The sequence below is a fragment of the Phalaenopsis equestris genome, unplaced genomic scaffold (genome assembly GCF_001263595.1).
Source record: "Phalaenopsis equestris unplaced genomic scaffold, ASM126359v1 Scaffold000009, whole genome shotgun sequence".
NCBI lineage: Eukaryota > Viridiplantae > Streptophyta > Magnoliopsida > Asparagales > Orchidaceae > Phalaenopsis > Phalaenopsis equestris.
This window is the reverse complement of record NW_018164451.1, coordinates 108775-134034: the sequence shown is the minus strand read 5'-3', so window position 1 is coordinate 134034 and position 25260 is coordinate 108775. Positions and strand designations below refer to the sequence as shown.

Here is a 25260-nt window from a genome sequence, read left to right as displayed (position 1 = left end):
CCAAAAACTCATTGTAATGGGAAAGATACTTTTTTCATATTAAAATGCTTCACCGCATAAACATAATTTAGTAATTACTGTTTTAAACTTAAATGCTTCACTGCATAAACATAATTTAGTAATTACTGTTTTAAACTTTGTATTTAAATTTTGCTAATAGTTAATAATTTAGTTCTGATAGTATTTCAAACATTCAAAATTATTGATAGTAATTTCACCTTATTTCTGTGAATTTCCTAGTTAATTTATCATTTCAAATTTAAACCTTCCTTGTGGGATCGATATTTGGGGCTTAAATAGAAAGTCTTATATTACTTGATAAAGATACTTATACTTGCATTGAATCCTTACATTAAGTGCTTAATGTTCTTATTCATAAAATACCACATCAAGTTTTTGGCACCATTGTAAAGAGGAGTCAACCTTATAAATTTTACACAACTATATTTTTGGGGATCAACATCATACACCGTCAAAAAGTTGCAGGTGCATTATATAAACCAAAAGACATTCTTCTAAAAGCAAAAGTCCCATAAGGACTTGTAAATGTTATCTTTTTTTTATCCTCTCGAGCAATGGGTATTTGGTGGTAACCAGGATATCCATCCAAAAAGCAAAAATATTGATGTACAACTAGTATATCCAGCATTTGATCCAAGAAAGGTAAAGGAATCTGATCCTTCCTAGTGACATTATTTAATTTTCTATATTCAATACGAATTCACCATCCAGTGACTCGTCTTGTTGGAATTAATTCATTCATTTCATTCACGACTACAATCACTCCTCCTTTCTTAGGAACACAATGAATAGGACTAACCCATGCACTATCATAAATTGGATAAATAATTCCAACATCTATTCACTTCAAAATTTCTTTCTTTACCACTTCCTCCATTATTGGTTGCAACATAAACAAAATACATGGTAGTAAATTGCAATTTAAACATGAATTTCTTTAAGTGGAAGTTAGTAATATTCTAACCCTTCCTAATATTCTGGAATAAGTTCTAAACAAACCAACAAAATACACTAAACAACACTATTAACACAATTACTACCATAAAAATAAAATATACTAACTCAATGATGCAAATGCACCATAACGATATCTAATACAAGAAAACACAACACAAACAATAGTAGCAGTCTAAAAAAGTACAACACATAATAAAGTAGCAGTTCAACATAACTACAATATATAAAGTTCATATATTAAAAATTAAACAACTCAAATCAGTCCTCCTCTTGCTCCTCATCATCATCATCGCTTTCCCAAAAAGTAGTAGGCTCATATGAAGGGTATTGTGGATATGAAGGAAAGACTACACTTTGGCACCCCTAATAAGGTTTTCCAAAGATGAGTGAAATTTTTCTTCATAGTCAATATGTCTCTTCATATAACCATCTATATGATCTACATATTTTTCCAAATTTAGTACCCTATCAAAGTATAATTGATGTTATCTAACATCCTTTGCATTATTTTTCCAAATTTAGTACCCTATCACAGTATAATTGATGTTATCTAACATCCTTTGCATTAATTGTGCCTACAAATCAGAACAAGTAGACTGACCTTGCGACGTAGATGCACGTGAAGTAGAAGCACCTAAACTTCTAGAAAATCCTCCTCTCCAACCAAATATAGAATGTTCTGAATAAGATTTCACATTAACGCTCGTGATAGGATTTAGAGGCTGCAGAATCTCCTCTTAACTATAAAATCTAACACCACCTTGCTCACATAAGGAAAAGATTAAGGATGTGAATCCTAAACCTGCAGTAGTGGCAGCTGTAGTAGAACCATCGATCGTCTGATAGATCAAGGATCCATGATCAGCTTAAACTGTTGAATGCAGTAGTTTAGAGTAGCTCTATCTCTTGTAACTTTACTGAGGTGATTGGTAGAGAGTAGACAAGCTGAAATGAAGTAGTGACACGCTTTTGACGTAGCATCAAGCTTTAACGCAGGGAAATTTACTCTCTTTCATTTGTTATTTTCCAAAATCCTCTTTCCGCAGTCAATGACGATATAATCTCATCTAACTCATCCTCAATAGAATTAAAATTTGAATAAAAACATAATATACTAGGGAGCAGCTGGTAAAACAAATTTATTACCTCAAGGGAAAAAGTTATTGATTTTCCTCTGACCATGACTTGATCCTCCTCAGCTTCAGGGAGATTAGAATATAACTCTCGAACCACATAAATTACAGCTATAACAGAAAAATAACAGAATCATTCCCAGTATCAGTGAACTAATTAATCTTTCACTACTCCACCAAGATTTTTGAAACAATGCTCAGGAATCAATTTTCTTGATTGCAACGCTTCAGTATATCTATCCTGAGCTTTCAAACTAACGAACTATTAGAATTAAAGTGGGACTTCCCCTTGCTCCTCTTCATTCCTAGTTTCATTTTTAAAAATCTCATAAAATTCAAAATAAATCATAATCTCAAGTCTAAATCACTAAATTTAACTTCTAAAAGCTTAAACTATCATTTACAAATATTTTCCATAGATTTTTCTCAAAATTTGATCATGAATAGTGATTTTCGAATAAATCCCTAATGTACTCAAAATACATGGTAAAAATAAAAAAATTTTATATAGAAGTGAAGCTCTTAACTTGAGAAGATAAAATATAGCAAATTTGTCTTAATTCCACAAAGAAATATTCACTTTAGAAGGAGCCCTATGTCTTAAAATCACGAAATTTTGAGGAAGAAGATGATGATCGGGGCAAAAATGGCATTTTTCGGCTCAAATTTTCACTTTTAGCCGTTCTCGAACTGGTTTAAGTGAATCGACACTTAAGCACGACTAGTTTGGGGTTTAGGCACCTACCTCTAAGGTAGTCCAACACTTAAGCGCAGAGTTTTGACGCTTAAGCGCCAGTGCACAAATTTTAATATTTTTGATTTTAAGTGAAATGGACATCTAGCATAAGTCAACCGCCCCTAAATGATCTTATAAATCTTAATAACTATTTTCTTCCCCTTCAACTCTCCTCTTTCTCAAAATTCACCAATTTTCCCAAATTCAATAATACAAAATTTTACACACAAACAAATACTTATTTTAACTCACAAACAAATACAAACACTTGTGATGCATAATTTCTCAATCCAATTTAACTCACAAACAAATACAAACACTTGTGATGTATAATTTCTCAATCCAAAGAGTCTTAAATGAGATAACTTCTAAACACATATTTCAAATACTAAATAAACTCAATATTAAAAACAATTAAAAAAACTTAACACTAACATCAAGACACCTAAAACAAGCAAACACTAACATCAAACAAGCAAATAGATTCTAGAGCTTAATTCCATTCTCCTTCAGGTGGAATGAATTTTGGCCTTTCATTTGTTTCTTTGGGGGCATTTGGAATATAAATCTGATAGAACATACAGTCGTGAAGAACTCTGGTTGAGTCTTCCTCAATGCATTTGTTTTTCAAATACATAGCATTGTTCGCTTCTTCTATAAAACTTGTATGGCTAAAAAGTTGCCATTAATATCCTCTAAATATGCATTAGTCTCATTCACGTTCGCTTGAATTGAAGCCACATTGGCTTCAATCTTTGCAATATTCTCCACTATTCCTTATATACTAACAGTTAGAAATTTGTTGTATAACTCTTGCGCACTCTGACTAACGCATTTTTTCGTCATGGCTTCTTCCTTCTTCCTCAATTCAATCTTCTAAGAAGACATTTTTTGATGATCTCTCACTCTTCTCTTATTAGGATGAAAATTGAAGTGAGGGTGAGAATTCTCTTCATTCCATACTATTTATAGGCCTTGGATCAAGCCTATACCCACTACACAAGTTCTCAAACCACTAACCCAGGTTTAAACCCACTAAATCATGTTTAATTCTTTTAGAAATATAATTTAGCATGATTTGTTAACTGCCACGCTTAAGCACCGAATGGTGGCGCTTAAGCGTCGGTGCTTAATTTAGTATAGACCTGCTTAACGTCCAAATACTCATTCTAACAAGTCTAAGTCTTCTATTAAGGTCTTAGAATCATCACTAAATCATTATATATTCAAAATACTACCACAAGTTTCTTAATCAAACATAACAACATAATATTTAAAACAGAAATACACTGATAACTGTGAGTTGTCTCTCACAAAGCGTTTGGTTTAACGCGTCAGCCCGACATAACCAGTGCTTATTTTGGTTAACCCAACAACATAAGATCATTTAATTTAAGTTGATCCCCTATAAAATAGGGTTTCAGTCGGTGACCATTCACTTTGAATATTTTCTCATTCTTAGGGTCTTTGATATTCAGAGCTTCATAGGGATAAACTTTTATCACAACAAATGGGCTCATCCACCTTGACTTGATTTTTCCTAGAAATAATCTTAACATTGCATTATATAGCAAAACTTGTTGCCTTGGCTCAAAATTTTTAGTAAGAATCCTTCGATCATGCCACATCTTCATTTGTTCTTCATAAATCTTGGCACTCTCATAAGATTCATTCCTTATTTCTTCAAGCTCATTTAATTAACTTACATGGTGTAGAGTGGATGTGGTGTTCTTATCTTGACCAAATAACAAAAGTGCGAAACCCTTTTTACCTAAGTGACAGAAGGTGAAAACCCTAACCGATGGGAAAAGGAGAACGAAGAGTCAAGCAAATGGAAATGCCAAACGACACTTTTTCAAACCTTATTTTTTTTTTTTTAACAATGGGTCAGTATTTACATATTTTAGGTGTTTTAAAAGTAGTAACTATTATTTTTCATTTTTTTAATTTAAATCAAAATATAAATAAAATAAATTAAATAAACAAAAAATATAAATGATCCCAAACATTCGTTCGAACAGTCATGGATGGGAGGTCACATCACCACAAATCCACATCAATAGTTTGAATAAAAATACATAAAATTAATGTAATTTTTAGAGGAAAAAAGCAAACAATTAATAACATGTTATCATAAAACTTATAAGAACATTTTTTTTAATTGCACAACTGGTAAATGAAAGTAATTATTCTGTTAATTTTTTTCCCGCATCAACATAATAACTATTTAAAATTCACATCAACTAAATGAGCAAACATGAGATATGGTGATTATATGTGGCCCAATAGAAGCATCTTATGATAACAACGCAATAACATCCTATGGTATGTATGTAATATATTTATTTATATAAATAATAGACTAATAGCAGTATATTACTATTAATAATTTGTTATACATTATAATTTATAGGATTTAATTTTTTAAAATATCATAATTTTATTATTATTAATAATTTGTTATTTATTATATTTTATAGGATTTAGTTTTTTTAAATATGATTTAAAAAGTTTGAATTAATTATATTGTATAACATTTAATTTTAGCGGTTGTGTTATTCGAATAAACTTAGTGTCTTGTTGCATTGTTATTACTATATTATTGTGACGTTATTTCAGTGTTATTCGAGTATTATTCTGGTGTTGCTTGAGGTAACCCAAGGTGCTATTGAAGTGTTATTCATGTGTTGTTTGAAGTAACCCGCGGTGTTGGTGGCATATTTGGGCGGGGTGTTATTCAAGTTTATTTGTATTATTGAGATGTTATTGATGTATTATTGTGGTGTTATTGGGGTGTTATTTGAGGTAAGTCATAGTATTATTAGTGTGTTGTCGGAGACGGTGTTATTGGAGTAAATTTGAGGTATTTGCGATGTTATTATAGTATTACTGCCGCCGAAAACACGCAAATAACACGGCTGCCATAAATAATATTTTTTTAATCGATGCATTAGCCTGGTTCGGGTCGGGTCAGGCGAATAAATTTGGGTTGTATGTATGTAATATATTTGTTTATATAAGTAATAGACTAATATTAATATATTATTATTATTATTATTTTGTTATATATTATAATTTATATGATTTAATTTTTTTTAAATATGATGAATTTTATTTAAAAAAGTTTAATTTATTATACTTTGTAATATTTAATTTTTGCTGCATGTATTATAATATTTATGCATTTTTCGAAGGACTTTGTGGGATTCAAAAATGCTGGCGGAAAAGAAAATGACAAAAATGTGTTTTTTGAAGGCTTGGGGCACTCAGAAAAATACATTTTATTTTTTTGGTGATTATACGCGGCGTTCTATAATTGGGGCCGGGAGAAAATCTCTTATAGATATGCCACTGACATAATTTATGCATTTGTGCATGGAAGATAATCTTCAATAGCTCTTGTCATCACTTGATTTCTATCTGTAAAAATTGTGAATGGATGCTTGTCATTCATTATTTGAATGAATGATTTGAATAACCACCTGAAAGAATCAACCGTCTCATCGGATAAGAAACCAACTCAGAAGAGAACATTTTGTCTTTGGTGGTTAACCCCTACAAAAATAACACAGCAAAAATTATACTTATTAAATCAGTAGCTAGTATAAAAAATTACATCTTCACAACAGACGTAATCAAGCATGAAGGACCCATCACTCCACAAAAAACTTGTCAGTCTACCATCCTCATCATTTTAGAAGTCCTACGCAAACATGTTGTCCTCAGTTTGCCTCTCCATGAACATTTGTAACCGAGAATTGACATCACCTTGTTCAATTCTATTTTTTTTCTCTTTGAATAAAATTGTAGGCATATTGCTTCGTACATTCTATATTTTCTACTCCCCTAACCTCTGCAGCAAGGAAGTTGAATGCGTCTGCTGCTCTAATCTCTGATCCTGTCATTGATCTCAATAAATTAATATTTAATTTGCTAATCTTCCTACTAGAACACAGAAGATGCTTATCACTGGCTTCTACCAAGGGGTGGTTCTGACATTGTACAATAAATCATGGCTTTACAATCAGTCATTGTCTTTACTTTTTTGTACTTCACCGTATTGGTGAATTGCGACTCTTTCTTATGACCAGCTTTTCCACAAATATTATCCATTGTCTTAACTTGCTTCGAGTTAGGCCTTTAATTGTTGTGGTCTTTGCAGACAGTGAATCCAACATGATGTGGATAGACACAATAGTGTTCATAAGTTTCTTGCTCATTGTGGACAATGATATTAAGAAAACTATCAACAACTGGATTATTGCAAACATTTCCAGGCATAGAGAAATACAAATTTGCATTATTTCATAATGATGGTTAGATATGCAGATAACACCACACCATAAACACCGAAATATCAAATGATTGATAACAAATTTTAGCACCCAATTAACACCACAATAACACCGGGATAACACCATTATAGAGCAACAATAATATTTGGTGGTTATTTAGGGGTTATTGTTGGGCATTAGGGTTTATTTAGAGTTATTCTGTGGTTATTGCTGGGTTGTTTTAAGGATATGTAGGTGTTAATTTCAGATTAATATCAAAGTTTTTTAGGAGTTATTTAGGGGTAATTGTTGGGTTATTCTCTAGTTATGTAAGAGTTTTTATTTGTTTTCAAGTTTATTAGTGTGTTATTCTAGAGTTATACTGGGTTATTCTGGGATATGTAGGGTTAGCCTAAAGCTATTTTCGAATTTTTTGGGGTTATTATTGGTTATTATTGGGTTTTTAGCATAACTGAAAGATAACCTGAAACTTAACCCAAAATAATCATAAAATAATAAGAAAATAACCCGACAAAAAATAACCCAAAATAACTATAAAATAATTTTAAAAATAATTCGAAAACACAACAAACGATACCATAACATTTCGAGCAAAGCTAAGCTCACCATCATCCCAAACGCATTGTCATTATTCTCGTAATCCATGATAGCCCTTTCTTGATTGAGAGAGAAATCCATCTCTAACCGAAGCTATAGGAGAGTAAGGAACGAAGATAGAAGCTTCTCACACCAGCTCCAGCCAGCCTAAAAGTTTTTCTTAAAAGGCTTGATTGTCGGAAAAGGCGGGATAGTCGAAGATCGGGTCGGGCCGGGCAAACGTCTTTACTTACATTTTCATCCGATGCCAACAAACTCCTCCCCAGTCCGCAAAGCTTCCCATTCTCCAATCCGATTCCTCTTCTCCACTGCCAGCGAACTCCTCTTCTCCAGTCCGCAAAGCTTCCTTTCTCTAATCCACTTTAGCAGGATCTCGACCTCATAAACATCTAATCACCGCAACTTCTCATCTTTCTACTAGATTTCGTTTTTCAAATGGCTCGAGCTGTTAGGTTCAGTCAATCCCATTTGGAACAATAAGGGAGTCTGCAGTTTTAAAAGGAGCATAAAGCCTGCAACCTCAGGTTCTGTTTTTTTTCCTCAAATATGCATCCTGCAATTGGAAGATAAGGAAGACAAGGAGAATCTTGCAAAGGATTGCTAGAATTGTGGATTGATAAGGCTAGATTTTGCTGATTATATTAACAGCTGCTCTCAGGTTAGAGATGTATATATCTATTTGCAGCAATGTGTATGGCAACGCTGAGCGCATGAAAGTTTGTTGAGGGTATGCCGTAACGGAAGAAGGGTAGTCGAAACGTTTTGACTGTTTTGTTTGTAAAATAAAATTTTTGAGTGTGTAATATGTAAATAGAGAGATTTGGAGTGCTAAGAATGTAAAAACCCCAAATTTATTTTGTGAGAAAGCTGGAGCAACGATTAATAAGGTATATTCGGATTGCAATAGTTAAAAATATCTCGTTGTATTACAAGAATATTTTATTTGTGATATTTGTAAAAATTAAAATATTATTCGAGTATTATGTGATATTACTTGATTATTTTGTAATTAAAATATTTCTCCGTGTTATTTAATTTGGGACTAAAATATTATTGAAATATTCATACACGATTATTTAATTTGAAATTGTGTTATTTTAATAAGACAGTAAAAATTGAAATAATTGGGAATAACACAATCACAAATAATAAAAAACGCGGGGAAATATCTAATTTTTTTGGAAATAACGCAGCCCAATACCAACGTAATACCAACGTAGCTCTGCTTTCGGAACGTAGAGCCGAGGACCATTCAGACAACTATATTTCTTTTGGTGCAAAATATTCCCACTTCACTGCTTCATTGCTCGGCTCCGGCGATGGCGACCATCAGAATGATCGGCAAGTATCCTCCAAATTACTCTCCTCCAAAGGCTCGAACTTTTTTCTTCTTTGCTGATCTTTCTCTTGTTTTTGATCCAATCGCGGTTGTTCAGACATTGCTGTGAACCTCACAGGTGAGATCCATCTCGATTCATATAGTAGCAGAGGAGAATTATCAAGTGTTTGTCGTAATTGCAATTAGAAATTTGTAGATGGGATGTTCAGGGGGATTTACAACAGGAAGCAATACCACGTCAGCGACATCGAAGCTGTGCTTTCCCGGGCATGGAACGCCGGCGTTGACCGGATCATCGTTAGCTTTTTCCCTGTTCTTCCTTATAATGTGCTCTACTGTACTTATTCTTCTTCATTACAACTGAATAGCTTAGGGTTTGTTTGGGATTGATGAAAGGTGACGGGAACAACGCTGGAGGAATCGCGTGAGGCGCTTCGAATAGCTGAATCTGACGGTACGTTGGATGCCTTCCAACTGTTTGATGTTATGCCAACACTAAGAATTGCGCTGCTTTTAGTTTTACTTGTCATGTACAGGAAGGCTTTTCTCCACTGTGGGTGTGCATCCCACGAGATGCGAGGTAGGCCATTTTATGTTCATTAAGTTTATAATCTGCTTCTCTTAGATAAATGTTGGTGTTGATGTTTGCTGTTTGGGTTTGGTACTCTAAGGAATTTGAAAAGAGTGGTGATCCTGACAAATACCTACAGGAGCTAGCATCATTAGCCAAAGAGGGAGTTGCAAAGGGAAAGGTTGGAAATTTTAACTTCAAATTTTTTCTCTTGCAAGTGAATGGGTTTCCTGATGCTTATGCTGATAGATCATTTTGAATGTGGATTTGATTTTTCATTTAAATTTAGTACTGCCATAGAATGTCATTATTTGAAATTGGTTCAAAACATGCATGTGAACACTGTTTATTTCACACATTTTTGTGTTGTTAAACTCTCTTTGGCTTGGTATGTAATAAAACCAATGCGATGAATAAAGACACAAATAAATTACAAGTAGATGAGGAGAATTTTAAGTGGAGAAGGTCGGCTCACATAAGACTAAACTAAAGAAATCAGTTAGTTCTTATATAAAATAAATGAAATATTTATAGAATTCTGGAAGGATTTTTATAAGAAAAATACTCAAGAGAGTCTAATAAAGTAAGAGCACATGGATTACAATTTAAATGATATTATAATATTAATCTATTGGTAGAGGCTTTCAATCCACATGCTCATAATTCTTTATGAGGCAAGCGAGACCCACAAAATTTGAATCCTAGATTTAGCAATCTCCACCTTGACACGAATGCTAAAAAAAAATGCAGTAAAATTTTAAATTTTAATGAAACATTTTCCACCTCTTTCATAAATAAATTGATAGAACAACAATGAATTCCAAGTATAAACAATATTCAAACTTAATAATTGGAAGTGCTTTAGCCATTATATTAACATGAGTATCATGTATACTACTCTTGTTCATAATAGTATCACTACGAGTAATAACTTCATGAATGAAGTGATAATAGATATTAATTTGCTTAGTTCTCTCATAAAACATCTTATTATTAGTGAGACAAATAACATTTTAACTATCACATATCACTTTTGTAGTCTTCAAGTTATCACTATACTTTCTAAATAACTTTTGGAAAAAAAAACATCTGTACAAGCTTCAATAATTATCACATACTCAATTTTAGCTGTAGACAATACCATTATGTTATGTAAAGAAACATTTCAGTTAATCATACAACGCCAACGATAAACACATCTAGTAAGTGCTCTCTTATTAAGATCTCCAATAAAGTCTAAATTAACATTGCCGATAATTCTATCTGTAGTCCTTTCAAAGTGAGAACAGACATCTTTTGTTTCACAAAAATACTTGAGAGTCCACTGATCTGCTTTTCAATACTCCTTACCCAGATTACACATGTACTTGCTAACTGCATTGATTGCATATGATAAGTTTGGACAAGAACATACTATATTATATATAAGAAATCTCATTCCACAAGAATATAAAACTTTAGGCATATACCCAATCTCTTCATTTGAGTATTTATATAAAGCTGATGAAATTCTGAAACATGTGGTTAATAAGGTACTAATATATTTGACATTCTGCATATTTTAATTATGTAGAACTTCCTTAATGTATCATTTTTGACTTGGAAATAATTTATCTGTTTGTTTATCTCTATAAATCTCCATGCTATGTATTTTCTTTGTAGCTCCCAACTCTTTCTTAATTTATTTCTTATTTGTAGTAGCTACTAATATACCATTAATATATGCAAGTAAAACAAAAGTTTGACCCGTCGTCATTCCTCTTGAAATAGACAACTATCATAGATGCTTTTAGTAAAATCATGACTCATGAGTGATCATAAATGCATCAATTTTTTTAAAAAACCACATAGGAGACAATTTTAAATTCTAATGTGACCTCTTTTTTAGTAGATAATCATCTTTTTCTGTAACCATGAAGCCCTCAGTTTGCTGCATATAAATATTCTTTTCGACCATGTCATGCAAAAATACAGTCTTTACATCTAATTGCTCAAGCTTAAAGTCGTGAATAACTACACTACAAAGGATGATTTGAATTAAGCTGTATATAATTACTATAGAGAATACATTTATGTTCTTAACGTCGAATTTGATTGAACTATTTTACAACTAATCTAGTCTTTTATCTAGCATCTTCAACACTCATTTTCAACTAATTTAGTCTTCTTTCTTCTAAGACATGCATTTGCAACGGACAATTTTCCTCACTTTGGGCAGCTTCACTAAATCCTAAATATTGTTCTGGTGTAGGGATTATTTCTCATCATATATAACAATCATCCATATGCTAGAATTAATGGCATTAACCGCTTCTGTATAACTAGAAAGTTCCTCACTTACTCGATATCTTCAACCATATTTCGAACATCAACAAAAACAATAACAACAAGCTTTTATCCCACTAAGTGGGGTCGGCTACATGAGTCATTTTTCTTCATTGAGGACATAATCAACTAAATTAGTCTCATAATACTTCCATGGAGGCTTAATTTATCTTTGTTTTCTATTCTTAGTGATAACATTATTAGATGGTTTTCGTGGCGACAGAAAAACAACATCATATAAATTATTTGAACTTAGGAAGTCATATCATATTATTTACTTATCTCAATCTAAATCTCAACTTGTATGCTAAAATTTTTCTCCTAATTAACATCACTAGAATCAATAGTGAGTGTTGCACGTAATAAGATAGATTAATCAAACACTCATTTTTACTAAGAATCACTTTTTTTTGTTTTGTACACCATAAACTTATTGGCCATAACTCCAATTTTATAAGAACTAAATAACACTTTATAGATCTATGTTCCAATTTATCATTATGTATATGAGCATATATGTAGGATAACAAAAGATTTTTAAATTAAAGTGATTAACAGATTTATCTGACCAAATCTCTTGTGTAGTTTGCTTGCTAATAACAATTGAATGAGAGCTATTCACTAAGTAGCAAGCTGTAGAAGCAGCTTTGGCTTAGAACGATAAAGATAGTCTATTATTAGAGAGTATGCAATGCACCGTCTTCATTATGGTCTTATTTATTCACTCTGTCACACTATTTTGCTATGAAGTATGTCGAATTGTGATGTCTAAATTTTTTTTTGGTTTAAAAAAATCCTCCTGAATAAACTCTCCAATATATTATTAGTATGAAAATGTTTAATATGACACACAGTCTATTTCTTGATCATAATCATAATCATTCACTTTCTAAAAGTAATAAATGTATCACTCTTGTGCTTCAGAAGAAAAATCCTAGTATTTAATGAAAAACCATAAATAATTAATAGCATCTATCCGACACTTATATTAGACGATACTTTAGATGGTCTCTAAAGGTCAAAATGTATGTTGTCCACATTCTTTCAGTATCTCAGTACTATGAATGCTGATGCTGAACTTAAGTTTCTTCGACTTTCCAAATACACCGCACTTTAAAACTTTAAACTTGTAATATTTTGACTATTAAAGAATCCTCTTCTGCTCAGTTGAGCCATGCCCTGCTCGCTCATGTGCTCAAGATTGTTGTGCCAAATTCTTGTTTCTTTACCATCTGACATATAAGTAATAGCTAATACATCAACTGTTATTGTGGAGCCTTGTAAGAAATATAATCCAATAGTCCATTTCTATCCCTTCATTATGAGAAGTGATTATTTAATGACCTACAAAAATCCATCTTCATCTTGGTATTTGTGCCCTCTTACATGAATTGTGCTTAAAAATTAAATTCTTTTTAGATCGGGGACATATCTCACATTTCCAAGAGTCCTGATAACTTTATCAAATATTTTGCTTTTGGTAGTTTCAATGTCAGCTATCTCATAAGGATTGTTATTTTCCATTAATACCTTTTCCCTAGACATTATTTCTTTTTTATATTATTTGGACATATGAAATGTGCAGATTAAATAAAAAACCTAATCATCACTGGATTCACTATTAGAGACAATTAAGAATTCATCATCATTAACATCTTCATCAACAATAGTGACTTCACTTAAATGATTTAGTTGCTCCCACTTCTAATTAGTAGTAACTTTCTCATTTTCTCTGCAGCTTGTAACTTTCAACGTGGAGTTATCCTTTTTTTTTGCAGTCATTGTAAAGCTTATTCATATTTTTAGATTTTGATATGTATTTTGTATCAGCATCATAATTCTTTTCTCAAGTCCTCCCACAAATAATAAAGCATTCTCCTTGAGCAGCACCTTCATCCACAAACTAATATATCTTTCTAAAGAATCAAGCATCATAAATTTCATTTAGAGTAAATATCTCCCAATCATATGAGTTGATATCTTTAAATATTATATATGATGAAGGTAACCAACATAATAAGATTATCACCAAATCTTCTTCATCATACTTAACCTCCATGAACTCTAAATCAATGATAATCTTTTGAAGTTATTCAAATGATCTATAAGGAGCACGCCTTCAACTGTCTAGTTGGCATGATGCTTGTTCAGATGCAACTTTTGAGAATTTTTTTATGCACATTTGTTGCAATTTCAGCTATAACACATTGATTTTCTTCTCTTTTTAAATACCTTATAAAATCTGATTTGACAAATAAAGATGAATACGAGATAAAATTTTCAGATCTTTATCTTGCTTCTCATCCATCATCCACCATAAGGGCATATTGTTAAATCTTAATAACACAACTTCTAAGTCTAAGCCAAAATATGAAAATTTGGTGTTATGACAAACAATGCAATGTCGTACTTCACTGTTGCCATAGTTGAAATAAAAAATGTTGCTCTAATACCACTTATTATAAAATCATTTTGCATCCTATTTAGTGTCATATTTTCATTTAATTCTAAGAAATTAAGATCATTTTTATACAATCCAAGTCATCCTAGGTTTACTTATGCTTTTCTTAACATAAGTCGAATCTAAAACATCTACTCTTCTAATCGGATCTTCAGATGACAGACGTTTAATGTGACCAAATCATCTAAGAAAACTCTCTAATTTTGTATGTCACTGGAGCTACACCAACCCTATCACGGATCAATGTGATGGACAATAGAAGAAACAAAAAAAAAATGAACGCTTATTTTACGTGATAAATTTGTGGGAAGAACCACAAGAAATTGAGAAGAATTCACTATATCAAAAAAAAAAAAAAAAGAATTGGAAGTGGAGACTGTCTGTACATTTAAGATTGAGATAAAAAAAGGGTTACTTTTGGTAGAACGAAATAAGGTATTTATATACTTCTGCAAGACACTTTATAAGTAAAATACTCAAGCTGACCCAATAAAACTTGAACACATGGATTGAAGTTTAAATGCTATTATAACATTAATCCATCAACAGAGGTCTTCAATCCACATGTTCATAATTTCCTATTAAGACGAACGAGGCCCACAGAGTTTGAATCATAGATTCAACAGTCTTTTTAATGGCATTCATTGGATAGACTAACATTAACACCATTCGATGGAATTTTTTGTAATTTCGCTGAAAATGCTACTTGTACAAGTGCATTAGCATTAAAATGGAAGAAAATTTGAGAAGTGAATAAAATTTTCCATGGGCATATATTGATATGAAATTTTTATGTTCGATTCAGGTATATTGGTAAACTAGCGTCTAGACAGTAGAAGTTATATGTTTTATTGAACGGACCTATAGACTTTATGAGATGAGACTAATAAATAAAAGGATTTTGTGACTTGTTAGTGTTTCTTCTAGACATGCACTCTCATTATTAAACCACACCATTTTAAAAATTGGTAAAAGAAGATGCTTATTTGTGTTTACCAGTCTTGCAATTTATTTCAAGTAGACCAGCCATTGAATCTAAAGTTCTTACTTCAAATATAGTAATGATTTTTTCCCTTCTATGGGAAATTAATTTCATGTCATAAGTGAGGCGATACATCTGCAAGAAAAAGTAAATTAATTGGTTATTCATCGATTCAACCTAGCTTTAGGGAAGAGAAGTCATTGAAAAAGGTTCAGTGCTTGCTGTGACACTAAAGGATGTGATCTTCGAGAATTTCAACATCCAAAGCTTTTTGGACCCTGAACGCTATTAAACTTGTTAGAGTTCATGAATTTGTATTTTGATATCTCTTGCATTAGATTTTTTTTTGGTAGATAATTCTGTCAGCTCACCTTCATTGGTACAATATTAACAGAATAAAAATATTAGCCAGACATTATCAGATTAAGATAGGTTTCTTATCACTACCCATTACATTCGTATGATGTAGAGTTTCGTTTGTTTCCAGAAAATTCTATGCAAAAGTATTTGAGATTCTCGGGTCAACTTTGAACATGAAGAGATCATGCTAGTATTATGCAGTAACTTAAGAGATTTGTCGAACTTAATAAAAATAAATTCACTGATTCTCATAAAAACGTTTGGCTAGTTGGCCAATACATTGCCATTAGCAAAATAATCTCAAAACCTGTAAATGATTCCCTTTTGTAATAAAAGTTCTAGTTCTTAACCCATTATTTGTTGCTTCATTGGCAAAATAATCTCAAGACCAGTAAATAATTTCTTTTTATAATAAAAGTTCTACTTTTTAACCCATTATTTGTTGCTTTAATTGCAAGTGTTAATAATTAACCATTTCTTTTCATCGAGAATTATGCTTTACAATCTAAGTTTTGCAGCTAACATTTGTACTAATGTATTGTCAATATAGGTGGTTGCAGTTGGTGAATGCGGTTTGGATTATGATAGACTTCACTTTTGTCCATCTGAAATACAGAAGAAGTATGCTGAACCCTAAAGTTTTTTGTCTCATGTTTGTTTTTATGCAACATTAGGAGGATTTTACATTCTTATGTTATATGTGCTTGCGCATGCATGCCCACTTTGTTTATTTTCGGCCGGAAATTTGAAAATATTTTAAATTTGAAAATAGTTTTAATATATATATAGGTGATTTTAATTTTGAAATAAATGAGGTCAAATCAATCCCACATATTCGATAGTTTAGATGGATGAGCGTGATATCTGAAGTAATACATTATCCCGAAGGATAAACATATCACTTTTATTAGGCTTAACGACCTGAACTAAAAAGTTTGTGACATTTGTTTGATCTGCGAAACCTTTTAATGTGTGACCGACAAATTTCCCTACCTAATATAAGAAATAGATAGAGTTTATTTTACCTGGGTTCATAGTTCCCTATAGCGACAAACCCCTATAGTTAATTACATCTTCACTTAAGAAAACTCTCGATTAAGATCAGTAGTTCTATCTTCAAGATTTCAAAATTTAGTTTTCAAAACAAGACGTAGGAAAGTGAAAAGGGAATTACTCAAAATAGAAACAGTTATTTTTAGGAGGCCAAGTGATTGAAAGGTAGGGGATATCACAGATACGAGGAGAATCTCGGTGACTTTCCATCTATCCTATTGTTTGACTTTATGTATTTGAAATAAATTTATTTAATGTTTAATCCTGTCGATTTTATTATCCAGAGCTCACACTCGCATAATACCCGATCGTGCATATAACCTAAGAAGATAAGGGAATTTACGTCATACCATAAGTAACCTCGGAATCCTAAAGTGTTACGATTTATATTGCACAATAGGGTTGTGCAAAAACCTAAAAGACAATGTGAGAATTTAAATTGTGCTAAGCAAACTACCTCGAAGTCTTATAAGTTATGTTATTTATTCTACAGAAATGTTTAGTTGATGTAGGTTTGTTTTGCTGTTGGTAAGCCGACTATCGTTCTATATTCTGAAGGTCTTGTAGTTAATTTAAAATATGAATAAACAATTTATGTTATAAGAAAGTGCAGTAAATGAAAGCAATGTAAAGAAAAATAAAGAAAAACAACAGTAGAGGACAGTAAAGGAAAACAACATTAAAGAAAAAATAGTAAAATGTAAAGTAAAGAAAAACAATAGGATGTACAATAAAGAAGGTAAAATGCTGTAAATATAAAACAAACCTGTGTATCTGACGAATCTTCTACTCCTGTAAATGTAAAAGTAAACGAGTATAGTGGAGAATTTAATAGGCGGGGTTAACATGCTTTTATATATAAAAGAATAAATGACAAAACATCACATAAAAAGCTCCAGGAAAGCCACAAATGACCTACGAAAACTTGAAGAAAACCATTGAAAACACATGGAATCCTCGAAGAAAATCACAAGTGACCCACTCGAAAAAAATCGCAGGAAACACACCAGAAATTGAGGAAAAAACCATATGCATTCAGGTTGGGGTAAGCTCAGATTTAGTTATTCCCGAAGGACTCCTTAAGCAACCATCGGTCATCCACATATTTAAAGTCCTACATTCAACTAGAAATTTCCAACAAGACAATCTTAGGAGTGCAATTCTTAGCCCAATGCAGGTAATTGACAAGTGGATGATCAAATTGTATCATTTAAAGTTTGTGGTTTGTCATGCATATGGGTAACAAAAAATAGTTTTGTTTTATTTAGCAATCGAAAACATATTTTTTTTTATATTTTTTTTTGAAAAATATTTGTGTTGTCGTTATATCTGTATATTTTGTAGAATAGATCGTTCACAAGCCGATCACACTGTCGGGCTAGGACCGCTAACAGCCTAAGAAGGTAAGGGGGCTCGCTAGTCTAGTGTCGATGAATAATATATACATCCTACACTCGCTCCAGGTCCCTGAATTGAGTCCCGGTGTCATAGGATGTGATATTATTCTGCTCTATGAGCAGATGCTAGTCATCATCGCCCTTAAATCCCGAACCGTCCAACTTACAGTTTTGCTTGATGGTTCATATATAGTCACGACTATATATGTGCGTTTATGTTTCTGACATAAACACGTAAATCAAACCAAGAAGCAAGGGAAGAAAAGAAGAAAAATGGGGTGTGGGGAGAGGAGAGATAAATTCATCTGAAAGAACAAAGAAGTAAATGGTAGATTGTCCTTCAAAATTGCATCAAAACTGTTTTCAACATCTTACAATATAAATTTAAAAGGGTTCATTCGGAACCTCTGATATTCCAACATAAGAAATTCAACACCTAAGCCTATTCCCAAGGTCAATAGAAAGTACCTATAATTCTCATGTAAAATCTGAAGAGTAATTTCTCTTCTTCTCATTCTCTATAATAACAACTTCCGATTTAGCATTTAAAATAATTGTCAAACAGTCTCAAAAGGTTCCAAAAGTTCCAACCAAACATGCCTAAAAATGTTCAAAATTTGCAGCCAAACAGACCTCAAAATATTTCAAAAGTTGCCGCCAAACAGGCCTCTAAATGTTTCCAAAGTTGCAGCCAAATAGACCTCTAAACACACCCATAAGCGCAACAAAGCAGGTCACCAAAACTCCCAAAATAGTAACCCAAAAGGGCATGAAAGAACTTCGAAAAATTGTATTCATATAAGTTACAAACTAGTATTAAAATTGCCTAAAACCACGGCCCAGACAATTGGCAAACCAGTGCAAAAAACTTCAGTAATGTATACAACAAAACCATCCAATGAACCCTCAACACTGTAGTCCAAACAGTGGACAAACCAGTGCCAAAAACTGCAACACTGTATCCAACAAAACCATCCAATGAACCCAAAAAATCACAGCCCAAACAGTGTACAAACCAGTGTAAAAAATTTCAACAAAACAAGCCACCGAAGGGCCCAAAAAATGCAGCAAACCCCCTTCAAGAAAATTATTTTATAAATCACACACACACACAGATATATATATATGCATATAAGACTTTTGCAAATAGACCACCAAAAGCTTTCAGATTTTTACAATTAGGCCACTCAAAATTTTCAGATTTTTGCGAATAACATAACTAAAACTTTCAGATTTTTGCGAATAAAACGCCCAAAACTTTCAGATTTTTGCAAGTAAAACACCAAAAACTTTCAGATTTTCTTGCAAATAACACAAAAGCTTTCGGGTTTTTCAAAAGCAAAGCACCAAAGCTTTCCGTTTTTCTCAGATAACATATAAAAACTCTCAGATTTTCATAAATAAGGCACTAACTTTTAGGTTCTCAAAAAAATATAGATTATCATAAAACCAAATTAATCAAATTTCCAATCACATAAAACCGAGTTGCATAATGTCAGCTTCTTCACAATGAAACTAACAGAACATTCCAAATTTTTTAAGTATAAAGATCACTTTGATTTTCATTCTTTTTTAGGATAATAATACTTTAAAGCATTAAGGTTTAAAAAGTCAGCTTTCATAGATACGAACTGCATTACCTATGAAGATTGAATGCCACAAAATCTTATAATAAAGTTATTGAAACCTGCAACTTATCCAATTAGACACAAGAAAACCAGTATTTTTAGAAAACTAGAAATTTCGAATAATATAACAAATAAGTAAAGTCGAGTTTAACCCAAGCTTACTCAACCTTTCTCATCACAAATCAACAAGTAAGCAAAAGAGACATCTTTCGAAGCCACACATATCTTTTAATCATATGGTTTAACACATAGACCTCAAGTTTTACATGACTAGAAGCAGAAAGAACCAGTCTCAATGCCAAATAATTCCAAACAACGAGCTAAAAGAAAGACTTTTCTTCTAAAAAACGATAGCTCTAAGCATACTCCACCAAAATTTCAAGCATATCCAACATGTTTTAATTAAAAAACAACAAAGTAGAAAACAAGTAAGTCGTTATAAGAACTTTGAAACATTCTTCTAAGGGTACAAATATGAAATTCCACCATCCAACTCTTTTTTTTTTTTTTAAACGTTAGACATAATCTATAATCAAACATAATGATAATAGTGAAAAACATAATAACAGTGAGTAACCAATAAAGCAATAAAGCTGAAGTTAAAAAAAAAGGGGATAAAATCACAGCTCAAGGAGAAAGAAAACCACCGATACATTGCTTAACATATTAAAAAACAAAAGAACAAGCAGAGTAATAGAAACTCAAAAGCAGTAAACACCAAGAGAGAATCAGTTTAGGCACCTAGAATTGATTTTGGCTGCACGTCCCCTCGCTCTAGTTTGTGAGTTAGGTTAGGGATTTAGAAAGAAATAAAAATGCTCTTTTTTATTATTAATTTTATAATATTTAATACTAAAATCTTCCGATTCACGCACTTTTTGCTTATGCATTAAATAGTAAAATAGATGTCTTTTATAAGTAAAATCAACGCTTTAGACTCGCCGGGGCAGTCCGTTTCGTCATTCGGTATTGTTTGGATAAGTTCATCGCCAATCGAGTAAAAAATGTGTCAAATTTATTTTTTCCTCAAATTTTGATTTCTGATCAATCATTTAAAAAATTGACTTACATTTCGATTAATTGTGAAGCTTTTACAAGTGTAAGTGAAGTGAATTATGATATTTGTGTCCGCGAATATGCAAATTGTGACATTTGTGTGCGCGAATGTGCGAAAGTCATAATGGGTGCCCTACGCTACACTTTTTGCTTATGCATTAAATCATAGTAAAATGGATGTCTTTTATAAGTAAAATCAAAGCTTTAGACTCGTCGGAGCAGTCCGTTTCGTCATTCAGTATTATTTGGATAAGTTCATCGCCAATCGAGTAAAAAATGTGTCAAATTTATTTTTTCCTCAAATTTTGATTTCTGATCAATCATTTAAAAAATTGACTTACATTTCGATTAATTGTGAAGCTTTTACAAGTGTAAGTGAAGTGAATTATGATATTTGTGTGCGCGAATATGCAAATTGTGACATTTGTGTGCGCGAATGTGCGAAAGTCATAATGGGTGCCCTACGCTTTTAAACCCTATGGAAACTCTCTTTGGGTCTCCATTTGCTGGTTCTTAGCCCTTGCAACTAGGAGTTGAGTTCTTGGGACAACTCATATGAAACCTCGCAAAAAGAGCTAGGAGGTGGTTTGAGTTTCTAAAAGGGTGAATTTCATCAGTAGTCCTTTAGGATTGTCAATAGAAAGTCATACGAGTAGATCCTAGGCTCTAAGAGGAGTAAAATACCTCACAAAAAATGAAGTTAACAAATGTCACAATTTTTGCATTTTCAATCTAAATCCAATTCGTTCAATTTGAATCTGATCCATCTCTTCGATCTGTTCTAAGCACGTTTACTTAGGCGACTCTGTTGGTTGTTGATTGCTTCGGTCAACACCAATACGTATAGCGTGTCTGTCTAGCACATCATACCTATTAGGGGTTTATTTGATGACTTCATTTTTGGTGAGGTCATTTACTCTTCTTTTAGAGCCAAGGATCTAGCCTTAGGACTTTCTTATCGACTATCCTAAAGGACTAGTAATGAGACCTACCCTTTTAGAAACTCAAAACACGTTGCTCTTTTTGCGAGACCTCATATGAGTGGTCCCAAGAACTCAACTCTTAGTTACAAGGACTAAGGATCAGCATATGGAGACCCAAAGATAGTTTTCATAGGGTTTAAAAGCTTTAGGACACCCATTATGACTTTCGCATATTCGCACACACAAATATCATAATTCGCATCACTTACATCTGTAAAAGCTTCATAATTAATCAAAACGTAAGACAATTTTTGAAATGATTGATCATGAACCAAAATTTGAGGAAAAATCGAATTTGACACATTTTTTACTCGATTGTCGATGAACTTGTCGGAATAATCCCGGATGACGAAATGGACTGCTCTGACACATCCAGAATGTTGATTTTATCTAGGAAGGACATTCATTTTGCTATGATTTCATGCACGTGCGAAAAGTGCACGAATCGAGAAACTTTAATATTAAATATTATAAAATTAATAATGAAACAAGTGCTTATTTATTTATTCCTAAATCCCTAACCTAACTCCAAGAGCTTATTTATTTATTCCTAAATCCCTAACCTAACTCACACACGCGACATTCCCAGCTTTGCCCCTCTATCCAGATCGCGATCCAGGCCCCTCTCTCGCTCGATATTTCGCCCGGGTCGGCTCCCTCTCTTTAGACCCGTGCCCTAGCTCATGCGCTTCCCCCCTCTTCGTGAATCATCTGGTTCGAGTGGAGCCCATAGTCGAGCTCGACTCCTCTTTTTCGTAGGCCGCCCGACCGAACAACTTCCCCATTCACGAAGCATTACCCGACCGACCCCTCATTCTTTTCGAGGCTGCATTATCTCCCTCTCTAAATGCACCTCTTCCTCTCCCGTTACCTCATTCAGCCACTTCATCATGGTAATTATAGCTCTTCCTTTCTTCTTTGCTTATAAAAAACCCTGCTAGGGTAATGTTGGTTGTTGTTGAAACTTGGGAGAGCGGAGGTGCTGCCCAAATCAGTTTTGGGTGCCCTAGTTGGTTCTCTTTTGGTGCTTACTGTTTTTGGATTTCTATTACCCTTTTGTTTTTTTTTTCCGAATACGTTAAGCAAGATAAGGGTGACTTTCTTTCTCCCCAAGTTGAGCTTTTCTTCATTCTTTCTTAACTTTAGCTTTCTTGCTCTTTTGGTTACGGTTATTGTACTATTCATTGCTATCGTCATGTTTGATTATGAATTATGTCTTTAACTTAAAAAAAAAAATAAAAACAAAGGGGCTGGAAGGTGGAATTTCATATTTATGCTCTTAAAAAAATATTTCAAAGTTTTTGTGACTACCTTCTCGCTCTCTAGTTTGTTGTCTTTTAATTAAAACATGCTGGATATGCTTGGAGTTTTGGTGGAGCATCTTTAAAGTAGCAATTTTGGAGAAGGATAGCCTTTCTTTTAGCTTGTTGTTTGGAACTATTTGGCTTTGAGGCTGGTTCTTCCTCCTTCTAGTAATGTAAAACTTGAGGTCTATATGTTAAACCATATGATTAAAAGATGTGCGTGGCTTGTAAGGATGTCTCTTTTGTTTATTTGTTGGTTTGTGATGAGGAAGCTTTAGTAAGCTTGGGTTAAACTCCGACTTTACTTGCTTGTTCATTATTCAAAATTTTCGGTTTTCTAAAAAAATTGGTTTTCTTGTGTCTAATTGGATAAGCCACATGTTTCAATTATTTTATTATAAGATTTTGTGGCATTCACTCTTCATAAATAATGTTGTTCATATTTATGAAGGCTGGCCTTTCAAATCATAATGCTTTAAAGTATTCTTATCATTAAAGAGAAGGGAAATCAAAGTGGGTTTTATGTTCAAAAACTTTGGAATGTTTTGTTAGTTTCATTACGAAGAAATTGAAATTATGCAAGCCGGTTTTATGTGATTGGAAATTTGTTCTACTTGGTTTTATGAAGATCTGAAATTTTTTGAGAACCTGAAAGTTAGTTCCTTGCTTATGAAAATCTGGGAGCTTTTATATGTTATATGCGAATACCAGAAAGCTTTGGTGCTTTGCTTTTGAAAAACCTGAAAGTTTTTGTGTTATTTGCAAAAAAAATCTGAAATTTTTGGGTGTCCTATTTGCAAAAGTCTAAAAGTTTTAGGTGTGTTATTTGCAAAAATTTGAAAGTTTTGGGTGTGTTATTTGCAAAATCTGAAAGTTTTGAGTGTGTTATTTGCAAAAAACTGAAAGTTTTCGGTGTCATTTGCAAAATCTGAAAGTTTTGTGTGTTATTTGCAAAAATCTAAAACTTTTGGGTGACATATTTGTAAAAGTCTTATATGCTTATATATATATATGCGATGCATAAATTATTTTTCCTGAAGGGTGAAAAATTAACAATTTGCCTATTAATAAACGATTCACTTGACAATGCAAAGGAAATCCGTACAGGTGGTTGCTATGATTAAATTGTAAGAATCATTCACTTATAAGGGCTTGTATGGTTGCTTGGGAAGATATAAAAGTGGAAGAGAAATGAGAAATATGAAATTTTACGGTTTGGTTTTATTAAAAAAAATTTTGAAATTGTGCAAGTCAGTTTTATACAAGTTGGGAGTTCATTTGACATGAATTTATGCTTGTTTTGGCTTGACCAAGTGCTATTTTTTGAACATTATAAACTAGCGGCTTTGTAGGTTCTGTAGTTGCAGTTTTTGGGGCCCTTCGGTGGCTTGTGTTGTTGAAGTTTTTGACACTGATTTGCCCACTGTTTTGGCTGCAGTTTTGGGGGTTCGTTGGATGCTTTTGTTGTATATATTATTGCAGTTTTTGACACTTTTATGCCCACTATTTGGGCATCAATTTTGAAGTTTCGTTGGATGATTTTGTTGTGTACTGACCGACCTTTTTCTTTTTGTAAATCGACAATTACAAGAATTTGATAACGCTACAAGAAGATTTAAATTCCAACAACGGTGTCAAAATCTTGACTGCGACTTTTTATATATTTGTGTTTGATTTAATAAAGATATATAGATATAATATTCAATAATGTCAAAGTTGAATTTGTCAACGCAAGTATACGTATCGCTCAAGTAATATAAGGCTCTAATGGAGTCCTAGTTATCTATCCCACAGGGAGAAATAGAATACTACGGACAAATTGCTTATCTGTCACTAATAGACAATTAAAATAAGTAGATAATTTGGATAACTAATAAATAACTAATGATAGAAAGTAGGGTTTAATTGTGATATTAAATATAAGAAAACATCATTCTCCTTGTCAAGAAATTATAGTGAATGGATAAAATGAATTAGTTCAATTTATATTGGGCCAATTAGGAGCATATCTATTCTTTACCCTTTGGTCCAGACATAAAGAATATTGACTAATCCTATGCTT

At 32.5% G+C, this 25260-nt stretch overlaps 1 protein-coding gene across 1 annotated transcript in view; it reads left to right on the top strand.

Annotated features, from left to right (window-relative positions):
* Positions 1–8938: 8938 nt before the first annotated feature.
* LOC110018322 (putative deoxyribonuclease TATDN1) overlaps positions 8939–25260 on the top strand; it is a 73980-nt gene continuing 57658 nt past the window's right edge. Inside the window, exons 1-7 of the mRNA XM_020715600.1 lie at positions 8939–9080; positions 9176–9196; positions 9275–9375; positions 9475–9532; positions 9615–9658; positions 9750–9830; positions 16328–16398. Of these exons, the coding sequence (XP_020571259.1) occupies positions 9059–9080; positions 9176–9196; positions 9275–9375; positions 9475–9532; positions 9615–9658; positions 9750–9830; positions 16328–16398 (398 nt within the window). The 5' untranslated portion in view covers positions 8939–9058. The remainder of the gene's footprint in view (positions 9081–9175; positions 9197–9274; positions 9376–9474; positions 9533–9614; positions 9659–9749; positions 9831–16327; positions 16399–25260) is intronic.